Raw genomic sequence first — 17470 nt, 5'->3', positions numbered from 1 at the left:
AAAATACATTCTACTGTGGCGTTGAAATAAAAACACACATGACTTTTGCTATAGCGTATGTTGTTTTCGTAAATACGTACCTGGGTACAACTTTGAAAAAATGTTTTCTACATAAATATATACAAATTAAGTATCCCAGTTTACAAAAAAAGAGATATTATTTTTAAATTAATAAATAGCCTGGCATTATATTGTAAATTTCTCAAGCAGTATTAAATTGTCCTCAAAGAGGATTTTACTTTGAATTCGCACCGGATGTTGCATCTTATCCTGGTCCGCTTCACACAGGAGACCGCTGATGGTGGACGGAGAAGCTATCCGTAATCTTTTTCAAAGGGCTTGAACGTGTGAGGATGCTGGTGAAGTTTGTACAAACTAGCAAACAGCCTGGAGTCTTTTACGAGTCCGTTTTAGTCAGGTGAGCGGTCACTGAACTTAATTATGTTTTTTGTATGTTTGTTTGTTTGTTAGCATCTCTTCCAAATCCGTTTAAATTAGCCTGAAACATGATTGCGTCCACATAAACACCACAAGTGGCTCTCTGGACAGCTGTGAGCGTGGGTAGGCCAGACTGAGCGTGCACCATGAGCAAACTTATCGCTTACTGACGTATTTTTTAAAATGTAGACGTAATTACTGATTTGGGATGGACCTAACACTTTATGTTCTTTCCTCTGTAGCTTCCACAGTTTTCTTTGTTCGTTTTGCTCACTGTCTGTTTTATTTTTCTGTCTTTCAGACTCGAGAAATGACATAAGAAGTCTGTTTGTACAGGCAGGTAGTGGTGCCACATAAATCTGCTTTCTCCAGGCTTTAGCTTTGTTGACAAAACAAACACACCCAGGCTACTTAGAAAGTTGAAGTAGGAGGAAAAGGAGGAGGAGGTAGAGGAAATCAGTCTCTCCTCATGGCCAGCGGGCGTTTTCCAGGCAAGAGTGCAGATGTGGCCATCAACAACTGGACTGCTCCATCTCAGGGCAGACCGCTGTGTGTCAACGGGACACCATGGATCCTTTACCTGCTTGAGGAATGTGTGGACAACATCTGGGAGTACTGCAGTGTTGTGATAGGACTCATATCCATGTTCTGTTTTTTGTTGTCCACGATACCGTGAGTAATTACTTTGATTATTGTCGGCTTATCGTGCAACCAGCTCAGCCAGTCAGAAATGTTAACGTCTTATATTTGTCTTTAATCTGACTTGCTGGGTCTTTCCAGGCAGGTCTATGAGGCCTATCGGAATGGAAAAGTGGAGGAGGCCATGTCTTTTGGGTTTCTCGTCTTCCTCCTCAGTGGAGACCTGACCAGCTTCGCTGGATGCTATCTCACTAGCCAGCTGCCCATTCAGGTGAACACAGACAACTCAGCCTGGCCGGTTGAGGTCTGCTGGCTGTGCAGTGTGAATCTCTATCAAGATTTTGAAGGGATAGTCATTATCCTGATTTTCTTTTTTTCATTTTACTTGACATTTCTCTCTCTTGATTTGTCCCACTCTCAGGTTGTCACAGTGGTGTTTTACATCTTCACTGACTTGATTCTCGTCTCCCAGTTTCTCTACTATAAGATCAAAAACAGCTCCAGCAGAAGTGAGTCCTGACACCGCCTCTGCTCTTAGGTTAAACCTCTGGCAAAGCATGATGCCTGGTTTAAATACAGCACTGTGCAAAAGTCTTATAACATAAAGAAGTGATGGGTAACGCAAGACTTTTGTGCACTTGTTATGTAGCATTTTCCATCACAACCATCTCAGGGGTTTACAGAGAATGGTCCAAAAAACAGAAAGTATCCAGTGAGCAGCAGATGAATGGATAAAAGAGATTGTTTCGAGTACATAAGAAGACAAATAAAGTAACCACATTACAAACAACACATGCAGAAGAGCATCACCTTGACGCAGATGTGCTGCAGCAGCAGAAGACCACACCGAGTACAGAGCTAAGAACAGGAAACCGAGGATACAGTTTACATAGGCTCAATAAAACTGGACAATCGCATCGTGGTCATGCAGCAGACAAATCTTCAGCAACTGTGTGATCCTATAGTGTCTAACAATGTGTAAGAATTCAGGCAGTGCTAATGGAAAAATGGGGTGAATGTCTAATTACCTCCACCAAGGAGGTTGTGTTTTTGGTAATGTTTCCGTGTGTCTTATTTATAGCTCCAAAAGTTTTGAATGAGTTGTGATAAAACCTTGCAGGGGTGTAGAGTAGGGTTTAATATTATACAATAGTTATTCAAGTTATTTATATCCAGTTATCATCCTACTCCTACATAATGTTTGTGTAGTCAGTGTAAACATCTGTCGTACTGCCCTTATCTGATGTGCACTGCTCTGCAAACTTCATTGGGTAGTAATCTTAATTGTACTGTTGCCTAAGCAAGACTGAACCTACAGGTACTGTTTTTGTTGTTGCTGGATACGTCTGTTACTGAGTTTGTGTGTGTTTGTCGTTTAGAAAATCCCGCGCTGAAGTGGGTGTGCTTCATGTGGTGTGGCGCTGGGACTTTAGCACTCCTGGCTTTACCCAAGCTCATTATAGACAACGGTTCACATTTAAACACTCAGGTAGGACGCAAACACCTTTCCACTTGAGATTACCCACTCTTCCGTAGGTGCAGCATTAACTCTTTTCTCTTTATTTCACTGTTATCTTACCCAGAGTCCAGCCAGCTCCAAGTCAGTGGAAATCACTGGTTATGTATGTGGATATTTGGCATCTGTTTTCTACCTCTGCTCCCGTTTTCCACAAATCCATAAAAATGTAAGTAACTTTTTTTTTTTTTGGACTCACTTTATTCTCAGAAACATGGTTTGTGTGTTTGGATTGGAGGTTTGTGGAAAGCTCAAATTACTATGTATGAGTTGGTCATAAATGGGGATGGAGAAGATGGTGAAGTATGGATATTTGTGAATATTGCATGTGTGTCAAAATGAAAGCCAGGCGTTGAAGACAATGGCGCTGTTGTGCTGAAGAAACACATTGGCTCGATTGCAGCGATTAATCACCAGAGGGGATTGTCTCAGTAGCGTGCCAGTGCCAGAGAGACTTCTGGGCACAAAACATGGACTCCCATGATGTTGTAAATCATTTAGGTCGCTTTTGCCCCTGTGGAAATGTAAACATGTTAGAGCACGTCCAAAATGTCATTCCAAGTCTACAAAACAATTAAAACTGTTGCTGTTTAGGATTCCCTTCAGGGTTTCTCTCACATACGCTCACTTGTTGCCTGACATTGTGGGGGAATAATCAGCAGGATATTCATACTCTGCTGCTAAACACTTCTTCAGGGACGGACTGAATTTAGCAGCGACAGCAGAGTGTAAAACTCCATTTTATCTTTCAAGGTTGAAATGTGTCTTTGGTTTCTTAATATCGGATGGATGCTGCCTTTCCTCATCCTTTCAGTGATAGATGCGATGAACAAAGCCAGCCTGTTTATGTGAAGCACACATGCTTCCTGCTGTTTGTTAGTAGGATGAATTCGCTGTTGGCTGTTATCTCTTTTGGGGATTTGTTGATACCAATAAAGCAATTCAATAAATCTAGTCTTATCCTTTAATCTTGTTGAGGTTCTCTGTGTCTGTTTGTTTGGAGTGCAAGTCCACTGAATTGAGATTAATGTAAGTGAAACAACATGTACTTAACTCTTTTTTTCATTGACAGTGACTCTGGGTTTTTGTGTGTGTGTGGGGGGGGGCTTCATGAAACCAGGAGTTGTTGTCACAGGTGGTGCTATAAAGAGGCCAGGAAAAATCCAACTCCACCAAATTAGCACTAAATTACGCTTGTTGTTTAGTTGTTTAAATTCCTTTTTTCTTCTTTTGTGGTGAGGTATCCCAGCAGACATCGAGGCAAAGTTTAAACCTTCACATAAGACATCGTTACAGGGAAAGTTGCCATTTTTATCCGGCTGTAGCTGTGGGAGACCAATCAGACAAATGTTTCTGGCCATCCCTGCTAACAATAAGAGTCGCTATAAGCCCAGTGTAAGACTGCTGTGGTGCTTCTTGTTTGTCTGTTAATTATCTGTTAACTATTCTAGTTCCAGCGGCAGTCTACAGAGGGCACCTCCTACCTGCTGTTCGCCCTGGCCATGATGGGTAATGGGACGTATGGGCTGAGCGTCATAGTTGTCCTTCCGGCATTGAAGGGCTCCAAACAGAACTTCATCGTCAAACATCTGGCCTGGCTCATCGGCAGCCTGGGAGTCCTCATACTCGACTGTTTTGTATCCTTCAAATAATAATAATAAGCCCAACTGTACAAACTTAATGCAAAATCTGACCCGATAAATCATAATAGGGTAATATTGCTTGTAATGTTTTTGCATGTGCAGTAAATTTAAAGCATTCAGCATGCTGATTTTGTCCACAACCCCAATTAGAAAACAGCTATCTGAAATGTAAATACAATAAATGCAGTGATTTGCAAATTTGACAGTAGAACATGTCAAATGTTTAAATGGTTTATTATTTACAGGAAAAAATAAGCTGAATTTAGAGTTTAATGTCCATGTTTACCACTGTGTACCGTCCCACTTCAGCACCAGGGGCCCGTTCTTCGTACGTCGCTCACTACATCCAAGATCAAATGACACATCCAAGACCAAACCATCGCGCTAACCGTGAGCTCGCTAATCCGGTTCCCCGAACACACCTGCTGTTGACGATTAGTACAGCTGGACGCAGTAATGTGACATCACTGGGTGTCGTAAAAGGGGCTACGCATCGATAGTGGAAACATTGATCGGCAACCCGCTGATTGGTCGGCGAAAATGTCGACGGAGCGCGCTCGGCTCGGTATTTTTCAGCAGCAGAGCAAGAACTCCTGAGTGAGGGATTTCAGGAGTTTCAGAGTTTAATCAGAACGCAAGGGAACACTGCAAAGGCTGCAAAAGCAAGGAGAGAGGGCTGGCAGAAAGTTGCTGACAAATTAAACTCGTAAGTAATTTAATAATAACAATAATAATGGAGTGGATTTATATAGCGCTTTTCAAGGCACCCAAAGCGCTTTACAATACCACTATTCAGTCACTCTCACATTCACACACTGGTGGAGGCAGCTACAGTTGTAGCCACAGCTGCCCTGGGGCAGACTGACAGAAGCCAGGCTGCCATATCGCGCCATCGGCCCCTCTGGCCAACACCAGTAGGCGGTAGGGTAGATTTATCATATCACACTATATTATCCAATATTATATTACATTATATTATATTATAATATGTTATATTATATCCACTTTCACATTAGAGCCACAACAGGACCCACTAGAACATGGGAACAAGTAAAAGTGAAATATAAGAATATTCTACAGAATGGTAATATTTATCACTTATATTGCTTTTCGTCTCTTGAAAAGAGACCCTGAAATAATCTGTTTGTTTATAACAGCAACCAAGAAAAGGGCAGAGCAAAAAAAGACAGGTGGTGGTCCTGCACCCCCTCGTCAACAAGTTGGTTAAGTAAATAATACCCTCACGGGAAAATCGATATCTCTCTATTAGCTCACTGTCGCGCTGAGCTAAAGGATCCTGTCTATCCCGCAATATACGCTGAATTCTGAGGACTCTCCTTATCAATCTTGCACCTTCCGCAATGGGTGGCTCGCGTATACGGACAGGACATGGCTGCGACAGGCTTCCCAAATCCACCTTGGCTTTTATAGCCGTGGTCTCTCATCTTGATTACACGAAGTAATTTGCAATTACTACTCTGAAATATGAATTACATCTGTAATAATCACATACATGTGATAGAATGTTAATAGTACATTTCCCTTTTTTAGGAAATGACCTGTATGTATCTGTGTGACATCAATAAAAGGATCAAGTGCTGCATTGTCTTTAGTTACATTGATGTTATTTATTTATGGTGAAACAGTGGTGGAATATCGCTGTTGCTTTCGTATAAATGAAGCGGACATATCTGCGTGGCCGCGATCTAATCCTGTTTACATAAAGTAAACCTGCTCCCGAGCAGGTTTACGCTTACGGCTCTGTTGCTATGGCAGCAAGTCCCGGATGAGCTTCGGGGAACCGAACGATCCAAGATCACGCGAAATCGTCTACAATCAAATCCAGCTAACTTACTTAGCGAGGTACGAAGAACGGGCCCCTGGACTCTTCTACTGTGAAACTGCTGTTGTGATGGCAGCAGCATGTGGTTTAGCATTTGCTGAAATCTGCTAGGACTTCCCTGAAAAAGACGTTGGTCCCTCTACTCCATGTTTTCCCAAACAAATTTGAAATCTTCTGACCACAGAACTGTTTTCCACTTTGCTTTAGACCATTTAAATGAGCCTTGGCTCAGAGAAGACGGTGTTCATATAAGTCTTCTTCTTCTTTGCATGACAGAGCTACAATCTTTATTCATGAATATCATGGTGAACTGTGGTCAGACAGTGATTTGTGCATGTGTTCCTGAGCCCATGCAGTGATTTCCATCACAGAATCATGTTTTTAATGCAGTGCTGCCTGAGGGCCCAAAGATCAAAAGCATCCAGTGTTGATTTTCAGCCTTGTCTCTTGCGCACAGAGATTTCTCCAGATTCTCCGAATCTTTTGATGATGATACTTAGACGATAAGATATTCCAAGTCTTCACTATTTTACACTGAGTAACATTATTCTAAAATTCTCTCATAATTTAAAGACAGATTTTAGTAGGTTGGTAGGTTTTCAGTGACTTCAGCCTTAAGGTCAAGGTCAGAGGGAGGAAAATCATGTGAGTGCGATAACTTGAGAACAAGGCGACGTAGGATTTTAACATTCATACCATAGGTGCGTCTGCCAAGAGGCTGAGGGGTAGCACTGGCTGCTGCCAGTCTTTTCATTTCGGAGAAACACCAGTCTCTTAGATGTTCTTTTTATACCCAGTCACGTTGCTATTCAACAGGTTTTCATCCCAATGTGTCACATACCAACGACTGTGACAAATCGTTACTATGTTACGCGTTCGGATGCGTGAGAGCAGGTTGGAATGAACCTACACGTGTGGAGGCATGACAGCGGGCTGACATGAATCTATAAATGTGTTAAGGTTAGGAATAGAAAGCTGCTAAGTCATTGCTTCGAAATGACCTCAAATTTACTTAACATGCTAAATTTTCTCAGTTTCAACATTTGCTATGTTTTCCACGTTGTGTTGTGAATAAAATATGGGTTTATTAGATTTGCAAATCATTGCTTTCTGATTTTATTTCAATTTTACACAGCGTCCCAACCTTTTTGATATTGCAGTTGTAAAATGTCTGAACTTACAGTGTCCGTACAACCCTTGACCGAATCAGGTAACTGCCCAGTTCATCATGTACAGGAAGAACATTTCTGCCAAAAGCAGTGTGCTACGCCATATCCCAGAGGTGGAACCTCTTCTGAGTGAGGAAGAGGAGCTGACAGTGTTGTAGGACACAGATCAAACACCAGCAGCGATTGGACTATCAGTCTTTGTTTGGAGCTCTCAGGGGTTGCTGAACATGAGTCTCATTTTCTTTGCACACAAGAGGACAATCTCCTGTTCAGTGTGTTAATAAAGAAAGAAAGAGGAGGTAACAGTTTCCTTAACACTGGAGATTAACGACCAGTTTAGAAGCTCTTCCATAGTTTCTCTTTAGTCTGGCTTGCCTGCATGACTTGGGTCATTTTTGCACTTGGACCTCTTGATTTTGTTTATGGATGGAAAAACTATATTTAAAAGCAATCAGTGAGCTTCCATGTTTAAAATAGGGCTCTTAAAACCAATTAGTCATTTCTAAAATGAAACCTTTGCCAGTATCTGCGGAACCTGATGTATTAATATATTTTTTAAGATAGTAGGTATCAGCACCAAAAGCCCACGAAAGCAAATTTTCCAAATACTCCCCTAGTAAGCACAGAAGTGTGGAATTACATTGGTCTTATCTCACTTTGTGGCCCTGTAGCTAACCCTTTACAGCCATACGAGACAACGCTGGGATAAAAAGAACCAACTCTGATGTTTTAATGTGAATCTGATAGTGTTATATAATGTGAAAAGGATTTTTCGTGTTTAATGTTTAAGGACTAGTGGATTTCTTTGCTTTGCGTTCTCTTTGTTGTCCACCAGGAGAAACAGTGTGTACCCTTTAAAACTGTTAATAGTCTTAATATAAATGCATTGCATAAACACATCACTGTTTTTAAGCTAATGTGAATCAGATTGTTAAAGTAGATAATAACTTAAGAAACTGTATTTCTTAAAAACAGCAGTTGAACTGTTTGTCCTTCCAAGTCCCTGATTATGACCTCCCTGCAGATGTCCTCTCTTAAGTTTGCGTGTGCTGGCATTGTCTTTTTAAAAACGTTATAACGTTTATTAAAAAAGAAAGAAGACGCGTTCAATGACGTTATCTAAAAATAGGAGCATTATAAAATTAGTCTACGTGTCTAATCTGTCATCGGGTTTGTGGGAGAGAGTATGCTCTTGTCAAGCCAAATTTATTTGCATTATTTCGTAGCGTGTCCTTATTAGCTTCTTTACAGTTGTTCCCAGAACTAATGCTAATTGAATAGATGACAACAGAGGAGAGAAAGGGGAAAAAAATGATGTACTAATAGATGAGTGGTTTCATCTTATGATTATATTTTTTTGTAAGTATTGATTTAGACTAATGCTAATAATAATAATAAGTCTTAATAATATTAGTTAATTCATAGTAAATTAGTTACTAGTGAATTATATTCTTTCTTCTGACAGATGGTTTTCTCATACAACATGTATGTGGCATAGTCACTTTTAACCTGATCATCTGTTTAACTTCAGTTCTGCAGATTTCTCTACCTCAGGCAAGTGTGGGCGTCTTTTTGTGTTAAAAAAACAAACAAACCATTAGTCATTAGTCCCAGTACTAGCCCGAGAAAATTCATTTGCAAATATGCAATAATAACTTCTTCACTAATAATTCAGTACTTCTAGTGATTTATTGTATTTTCAAAATGTTCCTGTTTCTCTGATTGTTTTTGTATTGAATATATTATTAGGACCTTTTGCTGTTACAGACTGTGGAGCATATATATAATTTGTTGAGATGGGTTTATTTTATTTCCTTTTTTAATCTTCCATTGTGTTGCCTTTTAATAAATGTGTATTATGCCAAGTTTAAATAACTCCATTGTATCTTTCTAAAATATATTATGTAGAAATCAAGGATTTGGTCTCAAATTTCACATCAAAGTTTGAAGGTTCTGTCTTTGAGTCACAGAAATGTACAAGTTTACAATGTCTTCTCAATCATGTCCGTAGTTTGCTGAACGAAACTGTGCACCTCCACAGTGGATTTTAAATCCAAAACTCGAGATGCGATTGAAATACAGGCTTTCAGCTCTACTTCAAGGGGTTTTTATCAAAATGTTGCATTAACTGTTTACGAATTACAGCCAGTTTTATGCACAGTCCTTCATTTTCACTGACTCAAGCAGACTTTGCTAGAAAACATCCAAAATAGCCTGAAGTAGCAGTTCTGGGAGAAAAAGACTAAAAAAATATTTGGACAGAATAACAACATAAATTTATACCAGAATTATGGAAAGAGGCGAGTATGGAGGAAAAATTGGCTCATAGTGGAGGCAGTTTTATGGCATAGCTTTGTATAGCTGCCATTGGAAGCTGGGCACTAGTGTCTAAGGGTGACGTAAAGTAGCAGGCTGAATTGTGAAGTGTACAGGCTATACTCATACAAAATGCCACAGAGTCGATCAGACAGCTACAGTAACCATGAGCGCTCAAACTCCATGCGCGACTGCGAATGCTGCAAAAGCACATATAACACAAACAGAAGGACATGCAGCAAAAGGTCATAACAGACCCCTGGAAGCGACAAGCCAACAGTCTAATACCAAACATGTACAGTATTGTATGGCTCAATTAAAACGCATTACTCTTCCAGCTTGCCTCAGCTGTTATAGCAGAAACACTTCCGTTGTATTTTATTGAACTTCCGTTGTGTTCTGTATTTCTGCAGTATTCCCATATTAAATGTTGGTGTTTTTGTAAGTTGGGCCTCTCAAGACCACCGCATACGGTGCAAATAATACTGACGCAAAGCATCCAAGAGTTTCTCAATGCAGCGAAATTGGATATTTTTCAATGGCCGAGCCAATCACCTGATCCCAACCCAACAGAGCAGGCTTCTCAATTATTAAATACAAAACTGAAGGCAGAGAGACCCAGAAACGAGCAGCAACTGTGAAGGTCTGGCAGAGCAACTCCAGGAAAGAAACAGCATTTGGTGATGTTCTGTTTTATAGACTCACAGTTCACTTTAAGCCTCATTAAACGCTACATTTTTTGGGGGGGGGTCCTATCTTTCCTCCTTCACATTCCTCGTTGCTTTTTTGAGTGAGCTCTCTGGCGACCAATATAATAAAAGCAGCACTTACGGGGCGGGAGCAGGGAACTTTACCATTATTTCGGAGGAGGGACTTCCTATAGCGCTGCAGTTGGATGGCAGGGAGCCGCTCGGCTGACACGTAACTGAAGTTAAAGGTGCTATGAAGGCCTCGTCGTGGACCCAACTTTTAACTTCTCTGTAAGCTTGCCCGAGTCACGTCAGAAACTCTGCAAGAGAGGAAGAGAGACCCACGCAGGACTCGCCCGTCTTATTTATTTTGTTGCTTTTAGAGCTAAAAAGAAGGCAGAGCCAGAGTTTGGCTGTAAGTCAGGCGAAAATCTGAGCGGCTACTTTGAAGTTGCAGAGGGGGGAGAGGGTCGAGATTTGGATGCAGCTCTGCTAAAAAAGATAATAATGTGCCCGAAAGCGAGTATTAGCACGTAGCTTGTGTTTTCTGCGTGGAAATGCTCTGGGTGTGAGGGGAGGGGGAGGTTTCCTCAGTTTCCTCAGTTCTCACCGGGAGGGGGGAAAAGTTGAGTCGGAACTTTCCAGCGGCAGAGACGGGGCTTTCGCGCATAGAAGGCGGGGAGGGGTGCGGGTCCAACATGGGAAACGGGGTGTGCTCCCGGAGGCAGCGGAGGATCTTCCAATGTCTCCTTCTGGTCACCGTGGTCTGCGGGGTGATGTACGGGGGCATGATGTCGTACGAGATGCACAAACAGCTCAAGAGGACGGAGGCGATGGCACTGAAGTATCAGCAACACCAAGAGTCGCTGTCGGCACAGCTCCAAGGTAAACACGGGGCGGAGAGGTGATCGAATGTTTGTCCACAGCTGACACGACGTTACGTGTCACGCCAGACTCCGTGGATAAAACTGCATTGTCATTATTGTCGAACATGCTGAAACACCCTTACATCTTTTAAAACAAATTGGAGGACTTGATATTACTTTACTTAACAAACTTAAGTTCGGCGTTCATTTAGCACCTTAAAAACCAGACTGGGTTACAAAATGTTTGTATAGACGTGTTTAAGGTTTTAAATTAAAAAATTTTTTTTAAAGTTCCGTCTTCAACATTCCTGGCTTTATTGTAAAGACTGTGTGCTTTACTGGTAATGTTAATAGTCAATTAAATATTTGGATCTTTGGCACACAGCAAAACTGAGAAATTTGATCAATCTGAGATGTAGTTAATGATAAAAGCGTCCTGTAGACAAACGAATCACTATATTAATCAGTAATAACAGTACTCATTAGCTGAGACCCCATGAAAACCAGTTGTAAACTGAAAAGAGGCAGATTTCCCAGAAACATCCTAACTTTCCTGCCACATCTGATCTAGCTGGATTAGAGAAATGATACTTCAGTAAAGCTGCAAGCCGCCAATAAACTGGTGATGGCTCCTGACCTTGTCATGAGATGAGCATATATGCCTTTAAAAAAAATGTTTTAAAAGCATATTTGCCTTTAACGAGAGTTCATTTGTTTTTCCAGAGGTGCAGTCAAAGTGAAATTAGCCCCGTCACTTCCTGCAGCTGTGGTCAACTGAGGCTATTACAACACAAGCGCTGGTTGCAGTCACTGTATTTTAGCTGTATTCCTAGAAGTCTTAGAGCTCATTTTGACTTTGTTTTTCTTTGATGTTTAGCCACCATGGTGCAGGATGTTGTTGCCATGCTGGCATCCTTGACTCTCAGGTAATCGCTGAAACTAAAAAGCATTACGTTGGAGAAAATTCCCAATTGTGCCCCAGTTATTCCAGAGGATCACATCAGATTAGATTTTGCCTTAAACTTGTACGTTCATGAGCAATAAGGAGTAATTTCCCACAGATTGCCGGAACTTCTAAACACTGTAATGAGCTACATAGTGATACTCAAGTTCCTGCTATAAACGTGGCCTTTAAGACAATGCGCTCATCAGCACAGTTTGTTAGCTTACTTGACAGAAATCCATACATTTTCTTGTCATTTCTGATCATTTGATTATCAAAATGTTTCTGGTGCATTTGAGTAAAGAGCAGGGGGAACTCCCAGTCCTCCATATCTTGATACCAGATACAGTATACCTATTATATCTAGATGGTCACAGTATATCGCCACTCTGTTTCTGGTTATACCAGTATTACAGGGGGGTGGATGTATTTCCACAGACCTGAACTGAAGAATGACTAAAGGGATCTTCTTATGTCAGCGAAAGCATCAAAACTTAACACAAAGCAGTTCTCTTTACCTTGAAGACAAAACACCCCCTGGACCATATTCAAATGCATGCAGACTTCTAGAACTGACCGGTGAAAGATTTAGGGCAGCTTCACGGTATGGCAAACCGATGGGTAATAGGGAAAAATGGCTTACTTGTTTATTGTTGGATTAAAGGCTGGATTACATTGTCAGGTTCTGAGTCTGAGCTGAAAGCCTGACACACTTCTTTGCTTCCTGATGTGGGCGCAAACAAACCTTGTTCTGAAAAGCCATGTAGGAGCGGGCTCTTTGCCCATCGGCTAATTTTAAACTCATGGCATAATGGCAAGGCCTGAAACCTCACATCCTGTCAGCACAGCAGCATGTTCACGCACGCTTATATGGAGGAAGCACTCAGGGTACTGCCGAACAAGATTGTTAAAATGTTGTGAAAGTGGGGTGAAGTTCCTGAAGTTGGGCCTTTTAATAAAACCCTTCTGCTGCTAGTAGATTAAGATGCAATGAAGGTCTTTTAATGTGAACGTATTTGTGTGTCTCTATTTACTGGAAAGCAGATATAGTCCATATCTACTGATTTTCAGGACCACACATTGAAGCTTTTACTGCTATTTTTTATGCTTAAGGTGTTTCCAAATAATTGCTGGATTTGTGCTAATAAAGCCGTGCTCTACTGGCAAATCAATTTGCAACAGGAGACTGTTTAGAGGTATAGACCTTGCTAATTCTTCTGTAGTGTCATGACAGTATAGGGTGCTGTATGAGGAATCCACTAAGTTTTTTAACAAGGTATATTTACAAGGCCTAGGCTAAAAGTTCATCGTTGAGAATGCAAAAGCTTAAAAGAAAAAAAAAATTCAGGCAACAGATTACATCACATCCAGTGATGTCATCCATAACAGGGTCCTGCAGTGTACCAGCATACATTATGTAGATTTCAACTTCCTGTAGCTCAGCTGTCTCCTGCTTGTGCGCCACACCCATAACTATCATTGTGAAACAGTGCATCGTTCAGCCAATCACAAAGCCACTTGACAACCACAGCTGACTACAGATTGGTGTTTTTCTGGCCCTATATTTAGAGGTTGGTTATAGCTTGAGGGGTGGGGGCAATGTGAGGGTTGTGAGCCAGGCACATTGATTCCCTGTTATCCACTGCAGCCACAGGCTGGCAGTCATCAGTCATTTAAAGCACTTTAAGTCTTTAACAGGCACTTTGTGGTTATGCGTGCACGCTGACAAATGTGTCACTGTGATTTAACAACCGGCCCTATTTCCAAAGAAGTTGGGATGGCGTGTAAAAGCGTCAGTAGAAACGGAGAGCTGTTATTTACTAATCACCTACATCCTGTATTTAATTGAGAGCAGTGCAAATGGGAGCTCATGAAATATTTAAGATTTAAAATTTAATGTTTGTTTTGATGAGCGCGAGCTTCGATGGCACTGACACGTTTCGAGAAATTGCGTGTTTGTCGCAACACGTCGTCTTTTAACAACACGTGGTGAGCTTTTGGGAGCTGAGAAGCTGCAGTTTTGAAACCAAAATGTTTCAACATTCTTGCTTAACATCTACAGTTTGAGGCCTTGATAGTGACAATGGGTGACATGCAATATTTAGCTCTTTGGCTTTTGATGTTGTAAATTTGCAGCTGATCGAGGGCCTGTATATACTGTGTACACTATTTACTCTGTTTACAAGTAGCTCAAGAACATTAATGTGAACTGTAGATATCAACATATTTTACATCCTTTCAATGTTACCTGTAGACTCAAAAAACAAACTTGATGAAAAAGAAAATCTTGTGGGGAGTAAATATGCAAACATGCCGTGTTTCTTTGACCTAATATCACTTCCTGGATCAGGTCATGTGTCTCACAGTCTTTCTGAGTTCCTGCCCCTGTAAGGCCTGACCTGATTGTAACAAAGAGTGACTTGTAAAATAGGTTACCCGTCAAAGACATTAGTCTTGAAGTGTGCAAAACTTAGTAGCAGACAGTTAGTTCCAGCACACATAAAATATTCAATCAACACTTTTTGGATTCTTGGGACATGCATCTGTGTTGAACTTCACTCCTAAACCTAATTGGTCTGTTGTGTTTGTATGTCTGGTGTGTATGTGTGTATACACAATGGAAGTACGAATGTGAACCAACAAAAACGCCACAGAAAAAAAAATTCCTGGCCCACATTTCCTTTTCAACACCCTGAGCCAAATCTAACTGATCTTATCCTCGCCACATCTAAACCAGTAGGTCAATAAATGTCACCACCATAGAGGGCCCCCTTGTTCTTATCTGCGCTCAAACCACACTGTGTTTCATCGGTCTGATGGGGAGATGCCCCGATCTGATGTTTGGATCAAATATCGGATTGATCGTAACTCAAAAAGCTGTATCTGTGACAGTGGCCTGAACTGTGAGGTCGGTGAATTCAGTTCTGAGTTTACTACGCCACGTGCCACCAACACTGCCAACAGCAGAGCTAATGTAGCATGGAGACAGCTAACAACAAAAGAGTCAACAGTCTGTGGCCATTTCACACTTGTAGCACACACCAGCAGCTCTTTGTATGTTTGCGTTATTGGCCCTCCTCCTGTAGCTGCTCTCTCTTTGCTGTAAGCCTGTTGCATGTATATATGTACATGCTAAGTGAAAGGCCCACGATAGCAGTGAAGTCTGTAGATGCTAAGCAGAGCTTTGCAGACTCACCTCTACATGTTGTAACTGTGCGCTACAACCACTTAGAATATTAAAAAATGTGGAACAGCCAGTTATGTGGCCTGCTCTGGTTTTTATTTGTGCTGTTGCTTATTCTTTAGCTTCCCCCCCGTGGCAGAGAAGACAGAAGTCATATTATACAAAGAAGTTCTTTGTAGTGGATCCAGGTTTTCAAAAGCAATGAAAACTCTCCATTGTGCTGTCTTTGCTTTCCTTGTATGCTTTTATGACATTTGGTTTTTGACTTTTGACAGCTGAAGTTGTTTTTTGTGTGTTTATATTCTGGACCTACAGCACTATTTGTTTTTAGGTGGCTAAGGTTCAGGCCTATGTGATACTCATTGCTTCTTTGAATGTAAATTCATCTGCACATTGCTCGATCACTCTTCTATTACAGTACATAATATTCTGCCAGTAGATATAAGGCACTTTTCATGCCCCTGACAGTACGTGTAGTGAGTCTGTTTTGAAATCTTTTCTCTGTACCGTGTTTCAGTACAGTTAGCAATTGTTTGAGATCTATTAGCTCTGAGTTGACCACAAACAATTTAGTTTCTCTCGTGATGGGAAACCAAGTATAAATGCAAACCACAACATCACCCATTATGGCCTGAGCTCTACAGGGAATCAGTACAGTGCTATAAATTAAGCTTTAGACTCCAGTTGTTTGTCGCTCTAGCCCAGCCCAGTTGGCCCACAGAGAGAGTGTAGCCTAGCTGAGCTCATCTAAGAAAAACATAGCCTCATCTTTGGCACTGCTGAGGAGGTTCAACGCCTCAGAGGAGCAAAATAAAATGCAATCTGGTGAGGTTTTAGACAACCACCTGATCAGGCGTTGATGAAAGAAACTTCGGGAAAGTTAGTTCACTTCTGCTTTACGCTTTATAATTAAGCGTTATATGCTACTTATTCAGAACTGATCCCGGCAGCATTATAACATGCGAGTCACAACTTAAACTTATTGTATTCTAAAATCCGATGAGGAAAGACCAGAGAGTCTGTTGGGAAACAGATGGGATTACTTTAACTTCTGCATGAAAAAAAACAAGAAAAAAAACAGCAAGTGGTGCAGCATGAACTGTTTATCTAAATGGAATCAAATGAGCACACTGTACAGAATCGTAAAAGGTATTTTCTTTTTATACACCAGTGCCATAAAAAATGTTCTCACAACGCATAATGAAAAAAGTGGATATAACCACTTTAAAGCAACATTGAGAGTAAAAACGTGGTGAGCTGAATTGTGCGGGTGACTTTTGTTGTCATTACATTGGCTTTTCATATGATAGAAGCAAGTTTTTTGTCCTCTTGATAGTTAGGTACCTTTATTTACACTAGCGCTGGTCTGTTAGGATCAGCTTTCCAGTTTCTTTTGAGCTTCGTTTTACTCTCTTGTTAATTTCCTGTCCCTTCTTCTTTTACCCCTATCCTTCTTTCCTTTTGCTGCCCTCATGATATTAAAACTAAATATAGATGTAGCGAACAGTTATCTTGGAATCTGTTGAGGTGGCACTCAGAGGGAAGAATAGCCACATCATCAGTTTCACTGCCCAGCCCCCAGTGGAAAGGAATAAGTGAAGATTTAATGTTCAGAGTTCTTGTTTTAACAGTTAGATCACATGCTGCCTGAAGACCAGAACAAATGTTTTTTTTTTTGCCTGTCCCGTTTGGCTCTTTTGCCATCAGAATTATTGTCTAAAGGCAAAGAAAGATGCCCAACGGAATAACTTTACCAAATCGACCAACCCAGCCTTGCCGTATTGGTCTATTTGATTCGCCTTTTATTGTTTATTTTATTTTAACCTGCTAAATACGGGACAGACTTGACTGGGGAAAAGAAAGGGGAGAAAGAAAGAGGGAAAGAAAAACAGCAGGGAAGAGGAACGGTGATAAAGGGCAAAAAACCCAAAAAACAACAAAATAAGCAGACAAAAAATACATGTATCAATCACCTGGATCACCTGTTGAGAAAGAAAAAAGAGAAAACAAGCAGGAAAAAAAGAGCAATAGAATAAACAACATCACGATGATCTATGGAAATGTAACGGTAAATACTAAATATTAAACATTATTGTGCAGCACGTCAGATCGACAGCGCACAGTGTGCTTTGAGGTAGGAGCCAAAAAGGGTGTAGTTTGTGTGTGTGAGCACCCGTGTGTACACCTGTGAGCATGTAATGATCGGTTAGAGGGTGTGGGGGGG

General features: G+C 41.0%; 2 protein-coding genes across 3 annotated transcripts in view; both read left to right on the top strand.

Moving 5' to 3' along the window:
* Window positions 1-257: 257 nt before the first annotated feature.
* On the top strand, window positions 258-9955 carry slc66a1l (solute carrier family 66 member 1 like). Of its 2 annotated transcripts, XM_005720548.1 has the most exons (8): window positions 258-418; window positions 740-1110; window positions 1219-1348; window positions 1499-1586; window positions 2457-2566; window positions 2661-2762; window positions 4045-4230; window positions 7290-9955. In XM_005720548.1, the coding sequence occupies exons 2-8, from the start codon at window positions 908-910 to the stop codon at window positions 7404-7406; spliced, it is 936 nt and encodes a 311-aa protein (XP_005720605.1). In that variant the 5' UTR covers window positions 258-418; window positions 740-907; the 3' UTR covers window positions 7407-9955. The 2 variants fall into 2 exon arrangements, with proteins under 2 accessions (XP_005720605.1, XP_005720606.1); XM_005720549.1 differs by lacking the exon at window positions 258-418 and having other exon boundaries at window positions 962-1110; window positions 1223-1348.
* A 474-nt stretch (window positions 9956-10429) lies between these two features.
* Window positions 10430-17470, top strand: part of golim4a (golgi integral membrane protein 4a) — a 20592-nt gene continuing 13551 nt past the window's right edge. Inside the window, exon 1 of the mRNA XM_005720547.1 lies at window positions 10430-11138. Coding sequence (XP_005720604.1) covers window positions 10952-11138 — 187 coding nt within the window. The 5' untranslated portion in view covers window positions 10430-10951. The remainder of the gene's footprint in view (window positions 11139-17470) is intronic.

Source organism: Pundamilia nyererei, unplaced genomic scaffold (assembly GCF_000239375.1).
Source record: "Pundamilia nyererei isolate P.nyererei 1_Seehausen unplaced genomic scaffold, PunNye1.0 scaffold00003, whole genome shotgun sequence".
Taxonomy (NCBI): Eukaryota; Metazoa; Chordata; class Actinopteri; order Cichliformes; family Cichlidae; genus Pundamilia; species Pundamilia nyererei.
This window is presented reverse-complemented; position numbering and strand designations above follow the sequence as displayed.